Source organism: Fukomys damarensis, unplaced genomic scaffold, assembly GCF_012274545.1.
Source record: "Fukomys damarensis isolate Sample0158 unplaced genomic scaffold, DMR_v1.0_HiC HiC_scaffold_10, whole genome shotgun sequence".
Classification (NCBI taxonomy): Eukaryota; Metazoa; Chordata; class Mammalia; order Rodentia; family Bathyergidae; genus Fukomys; species Fukomys damarensis.
This window is the reverse complement of record NW_022900922.1, coordinates 10,571,041-10,591,831: the sequence shown is the minus strand read 5'-3', so window position 1 is coordinate 10,591,831 and position 20,791 is coordinate 10,571,041. Positions and strand designations below refer to the sequence as shown.

The following is a 20,791-nucleotide window of genomic DNA, read 5'->3' as shown; positions in this document are numbered from 1 at the left end:
GCCAGTTAAGATTCTTCACAAATTATTAAATTATCTTAAACCACTAAGGTGGAATCTTAAGTATTTGCCCTGACAGTAGCTCCATGGAGCCCTTTGCCTAAGAATAGTTCATTAGTATTTCCCATGTGTCCAGCAACATTGGGGTCATAGGGAATTATGGGTAAGAGATAGGCCTTACTTTCAAAGGACCTTAAACTGCTGATTGGATGGGGGAGGTCTAACATACATGAGGAAACCAGGAAACTAGTAAGTGTTAAATAGGACAGTTAGTAAACATCAGAGGTTACATAAGTGGAAAGAATCCAAATACCAGTATGGTTTAAAGTAGTCAAAGGAGGGTTGAGAGGTAGGGCTTAAATGGGCCTCGAAGGATGAGTAAGATTTGAGCAGGTGGATAAAGAAGAATATTTTTGAGAGGAGAAAAGCACGTGGAAAGGACGCTCCCCCAAAAGTTTATACCATGTACAGAAGCGGGGGGAGCATTTGGAGCAATAGAATGAACAGCGCACATGGGTCTTCCATCACCGTGTGAGCAAGAAGGTGTCCTGTCTTGGCTACGGTGTGACGCACAGTCACGTGGCTCCCCGAATGTGGTTCAAGGTGAAGTATAACCCTACATTTCTTTCCCCATTGACTCCTTCAAGGAACAGAAACCAAAAGAAGAAGAAAAGGAAGAAAAAGAGGAAACCAAATCTGAACCCGAAAAGGCTGAGTATGTAGTTTCTGTACTGTGTTCCTTTTTTTAAAGAAAGTCTCCTTTTCTTGTTCTCTCTTTGGAAGCTAGAAGGGAGCATTTCATCCCGCAAAGGGGCTGCAGATCACACCGGCTATCTCAGTGGAGAGGTGGTAGTGGCCAGGACCTCAGTCCATTACAAGGATAAGTGAGATGCATCGCTGGGCTAAATGTCATTCTCTAATCTTCCTCTCTGTCCTATGAGGGTTCCACTTATATGATCCTCTCCCTGCGTGAAGGACTCCAGTGATTCCAGGAGCTCTCTCTAAAAGATGACTGACATAAAGTTCTGTCTTTAAGACTGTGCATGTAGCCGGGCGTGGTGGTGCATGCCTGTAATCCCAGCACTCAGGAGGCTGAGGCAGGAGGATAGGTGTGCGTTCAAGACCAGCCTGGGCTACATAGTGAGTTCCAGGTCAGTCTCACTACATAGTGAGACTCTGTCTCAAAAAAAAAAAAAAACCAAAAGCCAAAAAACAAAAGACTGTGCATGTATTCTGTTCTTTTAGAGGAGGGAGAAAACAGGCATTTAAGTAAGGTGTCCTAGGATCCTATACTGTGCTATTCCTCGAAGGGCAGTCCCAGGACCAGGCATATAGAATCACCTGGGGAGGCTGTTAATAGTGTGGATCCTTTTGGCCTTACTCCAGAGATTCTGACTCAGCAGGTATGATGGCGGGGACCCCAGAATCTTCATTTTTATCAGCAGGCCCAGGGCTGTGGAGCATAATTATAAACATAGCAGGAGAAAATAAAGAGCAGAATGCAAAGCAGTGAGAATCTGCAGCTCCCTCTTATCCTCCTTTGGCTTTATGTTAGTAATGGAAACCCCAGTATATGAAACATTATATGGACATTTTGAAAAATTTGGGAAGAGACAAAAGTTTAGGGCTACTCTTACTACATTAGCATCTTATTTTTCATTTAGTGTAAAATTTCCTTTATCATTGCATATTTTTTGCACTTCCATTGTGGATCCTGCTCTGTGAGATCAGCTGCACAAATAGCCATATAAATGACTATTAAAGTCAAAAGCAGAATGTTTAACAGGGAATGGAAGGCATTCAAATAGCGATTCTTTATCTAGTGTTAAGAATAATCTCAGATATACTTCATATGGGTTAAAGGTTAAGTACAGCTTCTATATGTGTGTGTGTGTGTGTGTGTGTGTGTGTGTGTGTGTAACTTAGCTTTTAGGAAAGATTGATTTATTTTAACCTACAGATTTTCTAGTATAAAATGTTAGCCCTTTGAATTCTATCTGGAATTCATATAACAATATACTGACCATTTATATTAAAATATATTTTATTTAATAAACAGAACTAAACAATATATGTCAGAAAATTAGTACTTTTGTTTGTTTTGGTAATGCTGGGGATTGAACCCAGGGCTTTCATCCAGAGCTACATCTCTACATCTCTAGTCCTTTATATATTTTTTAAAATTTTTGAGACAGGGTCTTGCTAAGTCACCAAGTTGCACAGGATGGACTAGAATTTCTGATCCTTCTGCCTTAGCCTCCCAGAGAACTAGGATTACAGGCATGTGCCACAAAACTCTGATAATGTAATAATATATCAATGTAGAAAACCAAGTATAGGCCTTTGATGTTAAATCTGAGTGTTTTGACAATGTTAAAAGCTGAACATTACAATCAAAAATTAAAAATAAGGTATGTTGAAAAGTCACAGCAAAAATAAATATTCATTGTCATATTCTTTTATAATTACATGTTTTTATAGCACAGTTAAGGGAATGTGAGACATATAGATATAAAGACTCTTCAAACTTGAAAAGATCTTCTTGATGTGAACTTCAAAAAATTACCATTTATTGGTGGTCATGACCATCAAGGAAATCCTACCCTTGAATCTAAAATTCAGAATATTATCATTCATTAGAAGTCAAATCAGTTTTCAAAAGCAATTCTATGATGTGAAGTATTTGTTCACTTGTTTTTCTTGGCACCGCACCTGTTTGGTTCTTTAATTTCTGGATGGCTTGTATTTTAACCATTTGTCTCCATAGGGGAGAAGATGGAGAAAAAGAAGAGAAAGCCAAGGAAGACAAGGGTAAACAGAAGCTGAGGCAGCTTCACACACACAGATATGGAGAACCTGAAGTTCCTGAATCAGCCTTCTGGAAGAAAATCATTGCATATCAACAGAAACTCCTGGTAAGACGACCTAGATTGAATGTTGCTTCTGATTTACTGGGAGAAAATAATAATAATTCAGGCTCAGTAAATATTCACTGACCTACCCTTGGAGAGAAATCTGGTACCCAGACATTCAGTCCTCAAGTGCAGGTATGTCTGTACTTGGGGCGGGGGGTTGGTTCCAGGACCTCCACTTCCGTACCAAAATCTGTAGATGCTCAAGTCCTGAAATAAACTGAAGTAGTTATTCACTATAACCCATGAACATCCTTTTGTAGACTTTAAATTATGTTTAGATTACTATAATATCTAATACAATGTAAAGGATAGGGAATAGGTTGTTGCACTATATATAGGGAATAAAGGTAACAAAAAAAAAATGTAGAGAGATGCTTAGTAGCATAGAGGCAGTCTTACCCAGATGTCGGTTGAATTTCTGGATGCAGAACCTGTGGGTGCTATGTTTTATCTGCCCATCTTTGTGTGTGTATTTTTTTTTTTACAGTGAATGTGTTTGGTCCACAGCTCCCCGTGGTTTAGCCCAACTCTGCACATGTTCACACTACCTGAAACCATTCAGATTAGTGACTGCCAGTGTCCTGTTCTCAGTGTCTCCCCACAAAATCTTGAGGGTGCTTAGTACACAGATTAAGAAGCCTTGAAGTAGATTAAGATAAAACATGCTTCCTAGGGTTTAAGTAATTAATAGCAAAATTCCAGAACTGGCTTCGTCTGTACCTCTCAAACATCACCCTTTTACGTAGGAAAAAAAACCCAATAATAAAAATACTGTTTACCAAATTTCCATGGATGATATTTCAAAATTATTCCTTCAATAGAGACAAATAAAAAATAAAAATTGAAAAGAGATTAAGATCGTTCTCTTTGTAGTGTCATCTACATTATGCAGGGATGTTCTCCAAATCCTTTATTTTCCAATATCATTTATTGCAAAACACACTGAACATAAATATTCCATAGACAGCCTGGATAATCATTAATGTGGTACCCCGCAGTGGTTGCTGGGGCAGCATACATGACTGTTAGGATTTAGAGGTTGGATGGACTTCCCAGCACCTGCAGTAGCCCCTTGGATTCCTTAAGAACGTGTTTAACCTCAGCTGTATAAACCAAGCAGCTGGCAGTTTTCTTCTGTCTAAGACTTCGCACATTCTCTTGTCCCTTTGGGGCTCCTCTGTCTCTGTTCAGCAATTTGCATGCTTAAGACTAACCTTGCTGTAGTGGGCTAGCACATGGCCCACCTCCCTTGCCTGTGTGACCATCCTGCTCAGAGAGTCAGTGTCAGCTAACGCAGCCCCTGTGACCTTGTTTTGCCTTCTGAGGAGCACTGGTAGGACTGGCCAGCCTCAGAGCAATAAGTCCTGACAGCAGACGGGGCTCCCTGTGGGGAACTGGCACCAGCAGAGATGGGTGTGTACCCAGAGGGATATTGTCACTTTGATGTGGCTTCTTGACACTAAAGCCCTGGCATTTCTGCTTGCGTAGTTTGTAGAATCGCCCATTTAGGATCAAAACAAACACTTGCTTTCCCCATGGTCTGTTTTGTTGAACCCACTTCCTCTAGGTTATTTGTTTTTGTTGTTGTTATTGTTTTCCATCTCAATAAATACTACAAACCATTTACTTAGTACTTAGCCACACAATCTAGAAGTTACCGACTTTGAATCCTTTTTATCTCGCTTCAAATATAATCCAGCAATACTTTTCAGTGTTTCCTTCCAAATGCATCCGGAGTATACCAGATTCTTTTCATCACCACAGCTACTACTGAGGCTGAGTACTTCTGCCAATATTATCTCTTCCCGCATTCCTTTAAGAACTTCCTGAGTGGTTCTCTTGGTATAAGGGGAAGAGATGTAACTTCCAAAGCCACTAGATATCTGAAATGAGAGTTTGTGTTCTCTAAAATTCTAGGTACAAAGGAGGTGAAGAGTAGGAAAAACTTACTATTTATTTCTTTTTTTAGGAAAAATTTATTGAGAGAAGGAAAGCTTCAGTCTGAGAGAGACCGAAAGGGGACCAGCCACCCCATTTTTCTGTTTATTTACTTATTTTTATTTATTAAGTTAATTGGTACTTTTTAGGTATACAGTACAGTTCCATTCATCATTGGGATCTTGTACCTTCGCATGATGTGTCTTGGTTCTCATTTTTTCCCGTTCCCCTGCCCTCCCTTCATCCCTCCTCCCTCCCCTATGTACAAAGACTTTGTTTTCATTTTTTTCCTTTCTCATATTTTTCTTTTTCCTTCTTTCCTTTCCCCTCCCCTTCCCACTTCTCCTACTCCTTTAGCCCTTTTCTTCGTATTTCACATCATCAGTTATACGATTTGAACCTCATTTATAATTTTAGTTTTCACACCAGAGAAACTATTTGGTATTTACGCGTGTGTCCTATTTATTTCATTTAAGAATATTTCCTCAATATGCAGCCATTTAGCTGTAAATGTCTCTAGTTTCTCATTCTGTATTGCTGAGTAGTACTCCATTTTATAGAAAAACCACATCTTCTTTACGCAGTCTCCAGTTCATGGGCAATTGGGCTGTTTCCAAGTGCACCCCACTTCTCAAAGATTTTTTTATACAGCAAAGCCATGTGATGAGGCAGGTACAAAGTGGGCCAAACTATAAGACCCAACGGGAGTTTATAAGGTGGCATGAGGTGGGACAAAACCATGACCAACCGATAAGATTACAAGTACAGTCACCCGGGTAATATTGATTAAATGAGCACCAAATGGGAAAACAAGTCACATATAAGGAATTTCCTATTTAGCATATCACTCACTTCTATCTCTGGGGGAAGTGATGCCTCTTCTTTTTATAATGCTAACCAGTGGATGTACCTCAGTTCTCCATGTTGGCTCCTTGCTATGGTGGCTCCTGGAGGGCTGGCACTTTGAGAACTGGGGCCTTGAGGGCCGGAGCCTTAAGGGAGGCCCTGCCTACCTGCCTCCAAATATTTAATTAACTCACCTATCTATAATACCCTTATTTCCATCCTTGCCCCATGACCTGTTTTCTACATGGGCACTGGAGTAATCTCCTTACATCATAATCCACTTGCATCATCCTCTTCAAACTTCCCGATAGTTTCCCATTGCATGCACAATAAAATAACAACTATGATAAAGCAGTATATTATCTTCTACAATAGCAATGCATGTAATGAGATTAAAAGATAACTGCTTCTATATTAACTCATTTCATCCTCAAAGCAAACTTGTGGGGTGGGTTCCATCATTTTCTGCACATTACTGGTAAGAAAACGGTTGCTGTGGGAGGGTTTAAGTCAGTGATGGAAAGCCTTTTAGAGATGAATACCCAAACGGCAGCCCAGAAGCCACTTATTTATCACAAAGTGCCAGTGCTGTACCAGAACGCTGAAGTTTTAGTTTAAATAAAACAACTCATACTAGTGTATGAGTTTCTTTCGTCCTAAAATAAAAATAAAAAACACGCATGCCATAGGTTCACCACCCCTGGATTGAGTCATCCGTCCACATCCCAGATTTAGTCAGTGTTGGCTTCATACACGGTAGGGTGGTGACCCTCAAAGTCATTGTCTTGTTCAGAGGTCATAAGCCACTGTATTATAATAAAAAATGCAGATTTTTATCAGAAGTTTTTATAGCCCTGACCCCTGCCCACCTGCCTGACCTCTGCTTACCTCTCTGACACTGCTCACCTGTCTAACCCCACTCCCTCTCCTCCCTGCTTGTGGCATTTGTTTTACACTACTCCTCACACACCCCAGCCAGCCTTGCTCTTAACTCAGGGCTGCCGTTGTTGCTCTTGACTCTGAAACACTCTTCACCAATGTTGGCCTGAAATACTCCTGGAGTCCCCTCAGGAAGTCCACTCTGTCAGGCTCCCTTCCTGAATAGCGCTGCCCTGATCACCTCTCCAAATTACTGCCCTGTTCTGTGAGCCTTAAACTAGATTTATTTTCACTTTATTCTAGTTTACTTCTTTGTTACTTGGCTTCTCTGAGGTGGCAGAATCTTTCCCCTTCTGTGTGTGTCTGTAGCACCCAGAATAGTGCTCAACACATGGGCTACAACCTGTAGTTTCGGGTATATGAGTAAATGCTTTATTTAAGTCCTCTGCGCATTTCAAGTTTGTTGACTCAGTGACCTCATAACTTTTTTTCACCTTCAGAACTATTTTGCTCGCAACTTTTACAACATGAGAATGTTGGCCTTATTTGTCGCATTTGCAATCAATTTCATCTTGCTCTTTTATAAGGTGAGTACTTTCCAGTGTTTAAGCAAACAATAGAAAAATACAAGACTGAGGGGAATATACACATTTCTCAGCTCTACTAATGAGCACATCTAAATCTATTCTAAGATGTATTTTAATGAAAGAGAAAAACTGAAGTGCAAGTACATCATTGATACCCCAGGAAGGCAGAATATATTTTCTCCTTCAGAATGAGCTGCAGTGTTGAATTTGGCTGAAGGTTTGCCCACAGTGGCCCCAGTGTCATTCAACCAAATACCTTACTTGTTCTATCAGCGTATGACATAACCTGTGTTAAATTCTTCGGATAAGATGTCAGCGATCTAATTTTTCCTGCATGTGTTGGAGTCCACATAATTCAGTTGGATTAGAATGGCATATTCATCACCTGCCTTAAATGCTTGAAAATCTGCCTTCTTAGATAGCCTTTGTTCTTAGTCTTTTCATCAAGAAATGACTTCCCATCCAGCTCTTTGATAAAAAGCTGTGTTGCCCTTATGTTTTGTTTGTGAAGATATGTTAGGTGTAGAAACTGACTATCCTTTACGTGGTTTGAATCAGGTCTCCACTTCTTCTGTGGTTGAAGGAAAGGAGCTGCCCACCCGAAGCTCCAGTGAAAGTGCCAAGGTGACCACCAGCCTGGACAGCAGCTCGCATAGAATCATTGCAGTTCACTACGTGCTGGAGGAGAGCAGTGGCTACATGGAGCCCACCTTGCGTATCCTAGCTATTCTCCACACTGTCATTTCCTTCTTCTGCATCATTGGCTACTACTGCTTGAAAGTAAGATAGTAAGGCACCAAAGTGCCTGTTGGCGTGTGTGCAGTTTTGTGTGTGTGTGTGTGTGTGTGTTGATCAGATTTTCAGGGAAGCTGATTCTGAAATGGGAATCACGCGCATGGATTTCGTTTGTTAATGCCCCATGAATCCACACCTGCAGGGAAAGGGGAGGAAGCAGAACGAAGTGGAGGAAAAGCTGGGCTGTCGTACAGACAGCAGGGCATGGTCATGGGCTTCCATCTCTGGTGCTGAGGTACCCTTTTATGGTTGCCCTGGCAGTGTATCTACACTGGCCAGCCATTGCTGCAGGCTCTGCTGGGAGGAGGATTTGTACTGTAGCTTTCTTTCATCTATTGATAATCATTCGCACAAAGGACAGTTTCATCCGTACCTTGACCCTGGAGAAATGAGTTCGCCTACCCGCTGTGTCTCATAGCAGTGCTCCAGTATGTTGGGACTTATAGAAATACCTGTGAGTCATTTTGATCTGTTACTGGGTGAGTATCTAGTGTTATCCTTGGCAGAAATGCTTTATGGTTTGTGACACTTCACTCAGAAAATAATACAGCTTTATCTCTAAAGCTCTGCCCAGGGAACAATAAAATTTGGTGAATAGAATTCAAGATAATCTCTTGGAGTGCTTACAGCTGCACATTGCTTGTGCAAACCTGTTTATCTTTTCCTGCTTGTCATTGTGGTACCTTTATTTTTCTGTCCTTTGCCTCTGGTGGTAAAGATTCCAAAATTTTTTTTTGAGACATTGGGGCCCAGGATAAATGGCTAGATGAGTGTCAAGTGTCTTTTCAAGAAATTTATCTCCCTTTTCCTCCCATTTTTTAACGGGGTAAAGATTCTTGGGAGCTTCCAGAATGCCTGCATCTCCCATTTGTCTGTTGCTGTGTGGAGTTGGTCTACATGGAAAGAGAATTGATGGGTTTTAGAGACAGCTTGGAAAACTGACAAAGATTCTTGCTGAAGTGGAAATTAAATTATTTCTCCAGATAGTGTGTGTGGACTTGCTGAGCATGGATTATTAAAGAGATTTTTCCCAGTGAAAATGTATGTTTTTTTAGTAACACATTGTGGAACATTAATAAGATTGCTAAATTTTTATGTCCATCTGCACTGACATTATTTATATATTTATGACAATTTTGCATAATCATGTTTTTCTCTTTAGTATTTAGAATGGTGGCATCAGTGCAATTATTTATGACCTCCTTATGTGTTTAAAACATATGCATATGTAATATTTCTTTTGTCTTTTAGTTTTCCAAAACATTTTAGATACTACTTTCTGTCTCAGCAATAGCTCATTCATTTTTACTTAATTTTTACCTTCTTGGGAGTACATGAGAACTATTTCTTTCTGAAAGCTGTTTTTGAAAAGACAGTGACCACAGGAGATGCCATTAAGTCTAACCTAATTTCACATGTTTATTTTTCATCTGCAGGTCCCATTGGTTATTTTCAAGCGAGAAAAGGAAGTAGCACGCAAATTGGAATTTGATGGGCTTTACATTACAGAGCAGCCTTCAGACGACGATATTAAAGGCCAGTGGGACCGACTCGTAATCAACACACAGTGAGTGATGAATTATAAGAGACATTTCTGTGCTCAAAAATTTCAGGACTTACAAAAGTACTTTGCTGAAGTTCCAGCGGATTTGTCAAAAGTTTAGCACAAATAAATATGAGTTACATATTCAGCCAAGAAAATCTAGCATAGACTCCATCAGCCTCCTGTTGGATGTCCTCGATTTCTATCCTATCTGTCCTTGAGTTCCTTATTCAAAACGGGCTTTGAGGCTATTTCTGTGGCATGGGTTGGAACTTCAGCTCCATTGCTTAGAGTTCAGGGAAGTGTGTAGCAGGAGGGGCATAACCTGCAGCACAGTGCTAATCTCACCTCAAAGCAGAGGAAGCCAAAAGTAATCATTAAGGAAAGAGGTGCAGCATTAAAGGCAGAAGTATTAAATTTCACACTTTTATGTGTCTGAGTTCTGAATTTTTAGTTGGTGCCTTTGGTTACCTAGCTAAGTGTTATAACATGTTATAAAATAGACTACAGAGAAACCAAAACTTTCTGTCCAGTGATTGCTTACCCTTGTGAGTTCAAGATCCAGACTCCTAGCTCCTGTTGCAGGCAAATAAATCCATCATTATGTGGAAAATGTGCAATTTTCCACATAAAAAAGATTAATTACATAGTCATTTTTGAGTAGTTTGTACTATTCAAGAGTAAAATACCTTCCATTGATTGTGGTTAGCTTGGTTTATTGTTTAAAAAGTTTTAACTGGGCTGGGGATGTAGTTCAGTGCCGTTGAACCTGCCTTGCAAGTGCAAGGTCCTGAGTTTAATCCCCGGTATCAGAAGAAAAAAAAAAAGGGAAGGGCAGGAAAATGGTGAAAACAAACAAATATGCAAACAAAAAACAAGATACACTATGTAAAAGTACAAATTTCCAATGATGAATGTCATCATATACCTAAAATGTACCAGTAAACTTAATTAAAAAAGGATTATAATGGCTACTAGGTTCTGAGTTTTCCAATGGTACTGATTTATTTCTATAAAATATATGTTTACTCTAAATGCTAAATGTTTCGTTTAGCAGTTCAAGCATTAATACTAACTGTAATGAAGTTGACCCTTTGTAGTAAATCCTGTATGCTAATCAAGGTATCAGAGTCAAGGATTAGTACTATGCTGAAAGTTTCTTGGAGGATAATTGTGGGAATGAGGCTTTTTTTATTTCCATAGAAAAACAATGATTAATTTCTACATATTTTAATTTTTAAAGACAATTGACTAATTTGTGTTGATGTTATAAACAAATGATAAATATAACACTTGTTAAAATAAGATTGTTATTCTTCATTAAAGTATCAACCCATAATTTTAATGTGATTTACATTACATGTACATTTAAAAATAATATTTAAGGTAACCGTGACACTGAAAAATTAAGCAATAAGATGATCACTTAATTCACTGCACTTTTATGTGGATGGCAATGCGTATGTTTACATGTTATTTCAAGTGTGTTATTTATTTCAAAGTTATATTATTTATCATTTTAAAAGAGTAATGTTTTCTTCTCTGCTTTTGTATCTTTCAGGTCGTTTCCCAACAACTACTGGGATAAATTTGTTAAAAGAAAGGTAATCTTTCATGGACGGAATCAGTTTTCTATTTTTCTCTGCCGGTGCAGTTCTGATTTGAGTTTGATGTGGTATAGATACGGAGTGAGACACTGAGGGGTTGTCTGCCTGCTAATGTTATTTCCAAGTGACAGTAGCACTGCATATGAATTTTACGAACAGCACGTAAGAAATTCATACCCTGTAGCTCCACAATAAATAAACTTTGCTTCATCCACCCATCTTCTGACTCGCCTAAATCAACAGTGCTCAGTGCATAACAGTAACAAGGCATGGTAAGGATTCTCTTTGAGACTGTCTAGGTTATCTAGGTTGACTAAAGGCTATTTTTACTTTATTTTTTATACTTTAAAGATTAAAAAAAAACAAGGTCTTGTCCTTGTGTTTCTGACTACACTGGAGAGTGCAGTACTGAGGATGCTTGATTCGGCAACGACTGTGGCCCCTGCTGTGGCTCCGATGTTGACCTTCTGATTCAAGGGTTGCCGGGTCACTTCTGTGACACAGGATTCACATGCGGATCCCATCTGGGGGGCGCTGAAGTACATGTGTCACAGTGCTTGTGCCCGGCAGCTCTGTGTCTTGCTTGCTCTCTGAACTGCCCTCACTGCCGGAATGACTCGGGCGGCACGCTACGGCATAGCGCATTCTAGCTCCTCTGCCTACCGTGCAGAGCGAGGCGCCAGGCAGCCCACTGGATGCTGTGATCGTTTTCCTCTGCTTCCCCTAATCCAGGGCGGCTCAAAGGGTAGTTGACAGCTGGAATCAGCAGGAGGACGGAGACGGGTGGTGACAGTTTGGGAGTTCGTGAAGGATTGCTGGAGTCAGAACCAAAGGGAGTGAAGGGGGATGGAGACTTTGGTTAGAGAGCCGGGAGGCTGACATTGAGACCGGGAAGGGGCTGCCGTTGCTATGAGGACCAGCTTGGTGGCACACAAGGACTGTGCGGAACACCGCTGGCTGGGGAGTTGGGCATTGCTTGGACGCTGCTGTCCTTATCTCTTGCTAAGTGCAGCAGCTTTGTAGGCGTGTCACGTTAAGTTGTAGAAGAGTTTATCCGCGAAAGGCGATGCTAATAACATGCAACTTGGATATTCTGACAGTCATGAGAAATAAAGGGTGGAACTCACATGGGACAGTCTCATGGAATAAAACCAAATTCCTGGCACGGAGTACGAATTTGGTGATGGTCACTTGGCTTCCATGTCCTTCCGTTTCTTACCTTTTTACTGCAGTCTTTCATCTTCTTGTGTGTGCCTCCCACCCTGGAAGGAGAAATCTCATTTCTCACATGGTTATTATTTAAAATGCTGTAATTTGATTATCCCTTTAGCAGTATGATCGTGTAAGATGGCCTATAGACTAGATTTTAAGTGATCTTTCAAATATAGCAAATATAGAGCTATTCAGATAATTAGGCATTTGTACAGACACATGTATGCTGTGACTGAACGGATACCAATAAGCTGCTCTTCCCCCGCTCCAGGTGATGGATAAATATGGGGAGTTCTATGGCCGAGACAGAATCAGTGAGTTGCTGGGCATGGACAAAGCCGCGTTGGACTTCAGCGATGCCAGAGAGAAGAAGAAACCCAAGAAAGACAGCTCCCTGTCGGCTGTGTAAGTGCTGCTTCTGCTCCCCACCGCAGACCACAGGTGGAGGGAGAAGGAGACAGTCAGTGCGTTTATGAACCTGTAGGTAGACCCATTTCCTGTACGTCATTGTCAGAGGAAGAGACAGATCAGGAGGACAGTGTGTGGTGACGCACACCTGTAATCCCAGCACTCTGGGAGGCTGAGGCAGGAGGATCACAAGTTGGAGCCCAGCCTAGGCAACTTAGCATTATCCTGTCTCGAAATTAAATAAGTAAGTAAAAAGACTGAAGATTTAACTCAGTGCAAAGGACTCTGGACTCATCTGCAGTACTGAACAAGAAAGTCACTTTCTACATTTCTGGCTATGTGGATCTATGAAATGACTGGATTCTTTTCTATTAATTTTTGGAAGTTATTTATACAGAACCCAGGGAAAAATTATATTCTTGTTCTTAATTAAAATTGTCTTTTCTACCCTTAAGTGCCCTATACAACCACATAAAACATATGCAAAAGTACAGCATTTAAATTTGTTTTCTGTTCCTTCTCGTTTGAAATTAAATTGATTTTTATACATTATAGAAACAAACCACGCATAACTTTTATTGAAATATTCAAAGTCAGTATACTTTAGTTCTAATTACTGTATTCTTTTAGAAAGTAGAAAAGGCTTACTATGCCACAGATACTGTCACTTGGAAAGTTTACTTCCAGATGAAATACCCTTTTATGAAATGCTGTTATAACTGCAAGCATGTAAACAAGTTTGGATTAGGTTCTCCTGAGTGGCTGGGAATACAGGCATGTGCCCCCATGCCCAAAGAATTTCACCATGGTTTAGAAGTTTTATAGTAAAGAGGAACTAAATATTTTCCAGTTTGACACCTAGCAAAGTACTAGGAAATTTTAATATGGCATTTATTAACACATTTAAATATGGATAATAAAATTAGAATAAAAATCTAGTACATAATATACATTGCTAGGAACAAGATTTACATGGACTGTCTCTAAAGCACTTAGAAAGGTCAGGTTACCCAGGGTCTTCACACTGAGCTACGCTCCCACCCCACCCCCATTTTGAATTTTTTTTTTTTTTAAAACAGGGTCTTGTTAAGTTGCAGAGCTGCCTGGGCTGGGCTCAAACTTGTGATCCTCCTGCCTCAGCCTTCCAGAGTGCTGGTATTATAGACATGTACCCCCATACCTATCATAAATGATGTCTTAAACACCCAGACAGAAGGAGATTCATGTATTTATTTAATAGGAAAATCCATGAAGCTTGGTATATATCCATTTAAGAAAGTGACTAGCTGCTTTCCTGAAGGTGCTGTGGCTGCCCGAAGGGCTTCGAGCTTCATGGCATCTTTAGAAAGCAAAAACAGCAGCTCATATCTCAAAGCCATCTAGCGGAATTCCCCAGCTCTGGCTTATAGTTTACCTTTCAGCCAAGTCCTGTGGCCAGAGGAAGCTGAGTCCAGATTGGCCAGGATCAGCCGTGGTCCCTCTGGGGTGGGGTCAGCTAGACCGGCATGGCTAGCACTATTGCTAGAAGAGGGTATTATACCCTACCAAAAAGAAGTGGGGCTCAATGGTAGTGGGAGCACACTGTCATCCCAACAGGTGACTGAGACGAAAACAACCAATCACAAAAGTTATTTTTAAAGTAAACTGCTACACAGGATTCAGACATCCTGATATAAATCTTTGTTTTGCTTTAAATTACTTTCGTGAAAATATTTTTTCTCACGGCATTTCCAAATCTTTTTTATTTAAGAAAAATTATTCCTAATATTGAAACCATTAGGAATACTCAAGGAATTTTTTTTCTTTTTTTTGTACCAGGGATTGAACTTGTGTCCTTGAGCTTGCGAGGCGGGCAGCAGAGCCACTGAGCTAATCCCTGCCCAGGAATTTTTACAGAGGCTACTATAATAATAAAATTAATTATAACTCAAAGACAACCTTTTTTCTTAAAAAGAAATATAGCTGGGTATAGTGGTGTGTGCCTGTACTTACAGCACAGGGGAGGTTGGGCTGGATGGTCTCTTGAGTCCATGAGTTCATACCAACCCGGGCAGCATAGTGAGAGCCCCCCCATGTTGGGGGTGGGTTTAAAAATGCAAAAGTCCTGGGTAAGGTAAAGGAAACTTCACCCTTCCAGGAAAAAGCTCCTAAAATGTCAGCTTTGATTAGCAACTACTTGTCCTGACACTTATAAATTAAGGTTATCCTAATCAAAGGAAATAATTAAAGACTGAAATATTAAGTCTAAAGGAGTCCTTTTGGAACTAACACTGCCCTATTACGCCATGTTGTATCCTTTCATATCTTAACATGTCAACTCCCTAGAATCAGAATACTGAAAGGCTGACCAAATGATCACAATTTCTAACCCACAAATCAATGGCAAGTCCTGGAAAAACGATATATGAATCTTTAACCTGTGGAGATCATGAATATTTATGTTGGGATTAATTTATTCAATGTATATTTATCGAGAGATAGTTAATGTGTGAGATAGTGAGCTATGTAATGTGTGAGTTAATGTGTGAGATACAGTGCTTGTTGCTAGGAAGTTCAGAGACGATGATGGAGACACCCACAAAAACACACTACACACACAGAGCGGCACCAGCAGTTGCAAACAGGTTGAGCAGTGCTAACCAAGGAAGTCTGTCCAAACCACGGAGGGGACGGCCGGCAGGGTTATATTCTTCCCTGGTTAGAAACGTAAGCAGAGAAAGTGAGGTCGCCAAAGACAAAAGCAAGCCACCAAGTGAAGAAGCTTTCCATATATAAAATAAGGACAGTTGTAAAATAAATCGTGTACAGTTGTTTGAACAACAACAACAAAAATCATTCCGTTGAAATGCAGTTACAAATATTTAACAAAAACAAGTGAGGAAACTTCTGAATCACAACATTGGTTAATTTAGTACAGTTTCCAGGAGTAAGCATTAATTATAAAGTAGGTTGAGCTAGTACTGAACATAGGAAAAGATAGTGGAAGAGAAAGATGATGAAAAAGGGGGTGGTGTATTTTGCTGTTTTCCAACATCCCTCTAAAGAACAGCATTGCAGAGCCCTGGCTTATGCGCTGAGAGGAGCTCTCTGCCAATCCCCAACACTGGGGCAGAGAGCAGTGTCCTGGGAAGGCGTCCAGTCGTGGCCCTGACAAGGACTGCATGTGGGCGGGCTGTCTCACAAGCCGATGAGTCTTTGACTGATGTGGAAATCTACTCATTCCGCTTTTATTTATATTTGTCACTCCAGACTGAACTCCATCGATGTGAAGTATCAGATGTGGAAACTAGGAGTCGTTTTCACTGACAATGTAAGCCTCCTTCATCACCACCTCAGATGAATCTGTAGTTGGAAGGACCGGTATTAAAGGAAGTTATCCAAATAGCAGCCTGTTTAGTGCGGACCGTTCCCTGTGGATATCAGTAATCAGCCCACCCCTCATTCCGTCTCTTTAAAAAACCAAAAGGGTAAAGTGAAGATATATTTGTATAAGAAAAGGAAAAACTAAGATGCACATTCGTGTGTATCTCCAATCAGATTTTTCACGGGGCGTAGGCTTACTCCCAAGGTATATAGATGTTCAAAGAAACTACTGAATAATTAAAAATCATTACTTGTGCTAACTTTAAGTTTCTCTCTAAATTAAGAATGTTAAATTACTGTATCCCATTTTGTGAATGATCCTTCTTATTCAAAGAGCCTTTGGAAAGGAAGCCTGGGGCACAAGTATGTATTCAAATATTACTTCTTAAAAAATTACTTCTTATGCAAAGCCACCAGTTGCCTCAAGACTTCATTCTTTAATTTTACTGCTGACTTTTATAGTCAATGTTAATTCCATTCTCCTGTCTAAATACCTAGGACAGTTCCAAATTTTTCTCCCTCTGTTCCCAACCCTGCCCTCTGCCTTTGGGCCCAGAACTTTGGCTATTGTGTAGAATCCTCTTGGAACTTGAAATCCTATATGCTAAGCATCTTTTAGAGCCATAATCTGTTGATATGCTGTCGTGCAGCTATCACAGTGGCCCGTCTCTTGACGAACACTTTTGTTTGCAAACAGTTGGGTTCACAGACAAAAGTGTTTGACAGAATTTTGCTTTTGTTTGTGAACTCTACTTCGGGTGACAATCATGACCCTGGCCGTTGTTCCCGCACAAACACAAATGCGTCCGGCTTTTCCAAAATCGTGGGACAAATTAAGTTCGTGCACCAAGGTACCGCTGTAATAGAATCCCCTAATTAAAAAGGAGCAGCCTCAGTGCGGGCTGTAATTGGCAGTCTGTGCTCATGTAGCTATTATATCTGGCGTCTCCGTCTTCCACGCCACAGTCCTTGCGTGGTCCACTTTTACCCAAGCAAGCCTGTCCACGATAATCACCTTGCTGTGGTCCCTCAGCAAATTGTGGCCTGGGTAGATCCTGAAGTCAGAAGTCAGACATCCTTCTAAGAGGTCAGGGTCTCCATGTGTATTGAGTCCCCAGGAGTCAGATTTCTCTCCAAACATAGTTAGGACGACCAGATGCAATAAAAGATTCCCGGTTAACATTTCAGATAACCCAAAAGGAAAAAAACGTAGCATAAATATGTGCCCAATAGTGAAGGGGACGTAGTTAGGCTACAAATGGTTTATTCTTTATCGCTCATGCACATTTAGCTGTGCAGAATCCATGCATGTGCTCTTGGCTCAGCTTATGCTTCTCTCATCCTGTGCTGTGAGTTTGTTCTTTTCCCTCAGGCTTTGCCTTCCGTGATAGCCTGCTGTGCCAGTTACTTCCATCTGCGTGTACCACGGCAAACCGTCCTCTCCCCTCTCGGCCCTTCTCCCCACCAAATCCAGGCCTTTAGCCACAGGTTTATCTTTCTGTTAGTATTATGTCTTCTCCTTGTTACCCAAGCTTAGACTGTTAGCTTCAGTACCTCCTTTCCCACCATACCTGCCTGTGACCATTCGCTTACCTCATTTGGAACCCGTCTCTCTCTACTTTGCAATCCTCCCTTCTGTCCTTGCAGGTTTTGCTGCTTCTTGTGGCTTTTGGCCTCACCCTGGAAACAGTGCGGCTGCCTCCTCATTTAATGTCGCTGCCTCTTGGCAAACTTTTTAGACAGCGGTTTACTCTGAGTGAGCTCACTTTCATTATATGCACATTGGACCTAAAGATGCCTCTCTGACAGGGATACAGTCAGAATAAAATGAGAAATTGTGTACCCACGCATGGAACCATGGCCTGCAGTTAGTACGTGCTCAGGACAGTTTGCCGAAATGCCCCTTCTCTTGCTCCCAACATTCCAGTGGCTCCCAAGAGCTGTGAGGTGTCTCTTTTAACTTGACCTTGAAGCCTTGCAGCCTTTGCAGTCTGATTTTCCAAAACAGGAACTAGTACTCAAGCCCGCTCTTATGCCCGGGCAAACTCCACATAGTCTCATCTCAGTGCCTTTTGTGTGCATTTCTGCATGTTCAGGCCTGTGTGCAGTACTGGGAATTGAATGCCGGGCCTTCAGTTCTACCTCCTTAGACCTTTTTATTTTTCATTGTGAGACAGAATTGCCAGGTGCAAAATATCCATTGTGGTGAGGTTGAGAAAGCCTGCCATCCAGGAAGAGAAATAAATACATTTTCTTCATGTGATGGCAAATAAGAAAAGTCATTCTTTTTAAAAGAGGAGAGTAACATTGAGCCTTTCCAAACAAGCTAAATCAAAATAAAATATACAAAGAACTAATATAGCCAGTTAGAATGAAAAAGTTAGAGTCTAAGGACCTGAGCTAAATTGAGTTATTGCAACAGGTTGAAGTCATAAGAGCTTTTCACAATAGTCATGTTATTTTCTGACATGACTGTCCCCCCACTGTTTTGTCTTAACAGTCCTTCCTCTACCTAGCCTGGTACATGACTATGTCCGTTCTGGGACACTATAACAACTTCTTTTTTGCTGCTCATCTTCTTGACATTGCTATGGGATTCAAGACATTAAGAACCATCTTGTCTTCAGTAACTCACAATGGTAAACAGGTAAGTTTTTATCACTCTCTTCCCTTTTGGGGAACTAAAAAGCAGCAAATAAAGACAACAAAAATGAAAGCAAGCCTGGACTGACCATATACAGCTTTTTTTTCTTTTGCTTGTTTGTTTCTTGTTTGTTTTTTGTGGTGCTAGGGATGAAACTCGGCCTTACATGAGTTGGCAAGCACTCGCTCCCTGAGCCGTCTGCACTACATGACAGTGTAGTTTTTTTTAATCTTATTCACTTTATTGGTACTTTTTAAGTATACAGTACATTTACATTCATCATTGGAATCTTGTACCTTTACATTAAAGATCTTGGTTCTCATTTTTTCCCCCTACACCTGCCCTCCCTTCACCTGCTCCACCCTCCCCTATTTACAAAGACTTTGTAGTTTTAAAGACTTTTTCCATGGTAGGTCTTAACCTTTTATCTTCTAAGCCACCTCGGGTTAGTAGTTTTAGAGCCTCTTAGACCTACTTTCAAGTCTTAGTTTGACCTAATAGCTATATGATTTCGTACAAATCAATTAACATGTCCAAATTACAATGCACTTATTTTGCAAAATAAAAATGCTAAGAGTACTCATCACATTTCAGTGAAAAATAAATGAAAAGTCTTAGAACTAACACGTGTTAAGTACTGAAGAAACGAGTTACTGTTTTGCTCATAATACAGTGTTTATTCTGCTTGACGATATGGGAACCAGACTGTTGTGGCATTTGGAGGCATTAGCTGTATTAATAATAAAGCACAAGATGCTAAAATTTAATTTAATATGATGTGTTAAAATTGGATATTATGGGGCCTGGGATTTAGCTCAGTGGTGCCATCGCCTACCTCACAAGTGCAAGGTCCTGAGTTTGATCCCTGGCCCCCCCCCCCGCAAAAGGATATTCATGTACTCTTTTTTCTTCACTTTTAAATTGTACCAAAAAAAGGTATCATGCCTGATGAAGTCATCCTGACTTAGAAGAAAAGAGCTCTAAATCCACAGGATCAGCTTATGTTCTGATGGGACTGAGTTGTTCTATGTGAAAACTGCACGTCATTGTGAAACCCACTGCAGAAGTGTGTGTGTGTACTAGTTCATTTGCTATTTTTCAAGTGTCCACTGGGTGCTAACATATTCTGTTAATTATTTAGATTAACAGAGTTTTTCATTTCCAGAGTCTTCTAGCTCAGCACATTTAAAAATCTGTGCCTCTCCAAAACACTTGAGCCATTGCAGTCCTATTTTTATGACCCTTCGTGTACAGTTTTAGCAGAAGATTCTTTCATAGCCACTCTCAGTTCCGATTACTCAGGTTGTGGGCACAGTGACAGAAGTTTCCTCTGCTTGTCCACCAGTCAGTGGAGTACGTTTGATCTAGAACCAGAGATGCCAAATCGCTTGTGTATTTCTACAGAAAGCATCTGGCACTATTTCCAATCAATTTCCCATCAACTTTTGTGCAGATTATCCCTTATCCTTTTGAGGTAGCAAATTTTCATTTGCAGAAATACATACAGCTGAATTGTCTTAAAAGAGAATATTTGCAAAAATCTACAGTGCTATTATATCTCGTGGATAGAAAAGAATTAAGCCCTTAAGCCTCTTTGATAACATGCATCTTAACGTAACTGTGAGCTGATTCTATGAAATATACATACATACATGGTCAAGAATGTGTATGTAAGTTGTCATCAGAAAGAGTACATGTAGACATAATACACTGTAGTCTGTATAGTGATATAACCAGAAATGTATTTCATCATCTTGGTAAAAGTCACATTGTCTTGACATACTATGTCCTATCATGGCATACTGTAACATACACGTATTCTACTAATTCACTCTTTCTTTCCTCTCTCTCTGGAATTAAAGAAAGATGATGCAGAATTGAAATGAGACCAGACTGTGACGTTTAATTGTACGTTGAGAAAATGTGCCTTTAAAATACTATTGGTTACCAGGGATTTGACTCAGTGGTTCTGCTGCCTGCCTCCCAAGTGCAAGGGCCCGAGTTCGATCCCTAGTACAAAAAAAAAAAAAAAAAAAAAAAAAAAAAAAAAAAAAAAA

The 20,791-nt window shown here is 40.4% G+C and overlaps 1 protein-coding gene across 1 annotated transcript in view; it reads left to right on the top strand.

Moving 5' to 3' along the window:
- The window catches only part of Ryr2 (ryanodine receptor 2), a 409,294-nt gene that overhangs the window by 368,572 nt on the left and 19,931 nt on the right, over positions 1 to 20,791 (top strand). Inside the window, exons 93-101 of the mRNA XM_033761774.1 lie at positions 645 to 712; positions 2,765 to 2,912; positions 7,076 to 7,162; positions 7,721 to 7,942; positions 9,394 to 9,524; positions 11,062 to 11,104; positions 12,591 to 12,724; positions 15,977 to 16,037; positions 18,591 to 18,737. Coding sequence (XP_033617665.1) covers positions 645 to 712; positions 2,765 to 2,912; positions 7,076 to 7,162; positions 7,721 to 7,942; positions 9,394 to 9,524; positions 11,062 to 11,104; positions 12,591 to 12,724; positions 15,977 to 16,037; positions 18,591 to 18,737 — 1,041 coding nt within the window. The remainder of the gene's footprint in view (positions 1 to 644; positions 713 to 2,764; positions 2,913 to 7,075; positions 7,163 to 7,720; positions 7,943 to 9,393; positions 9,525 to 11,061; positions 11,105 to 12,590; positions 12,725 to 15,976; positions 16,038 to 18,590; positions 18,738 to 20,791) is intronic.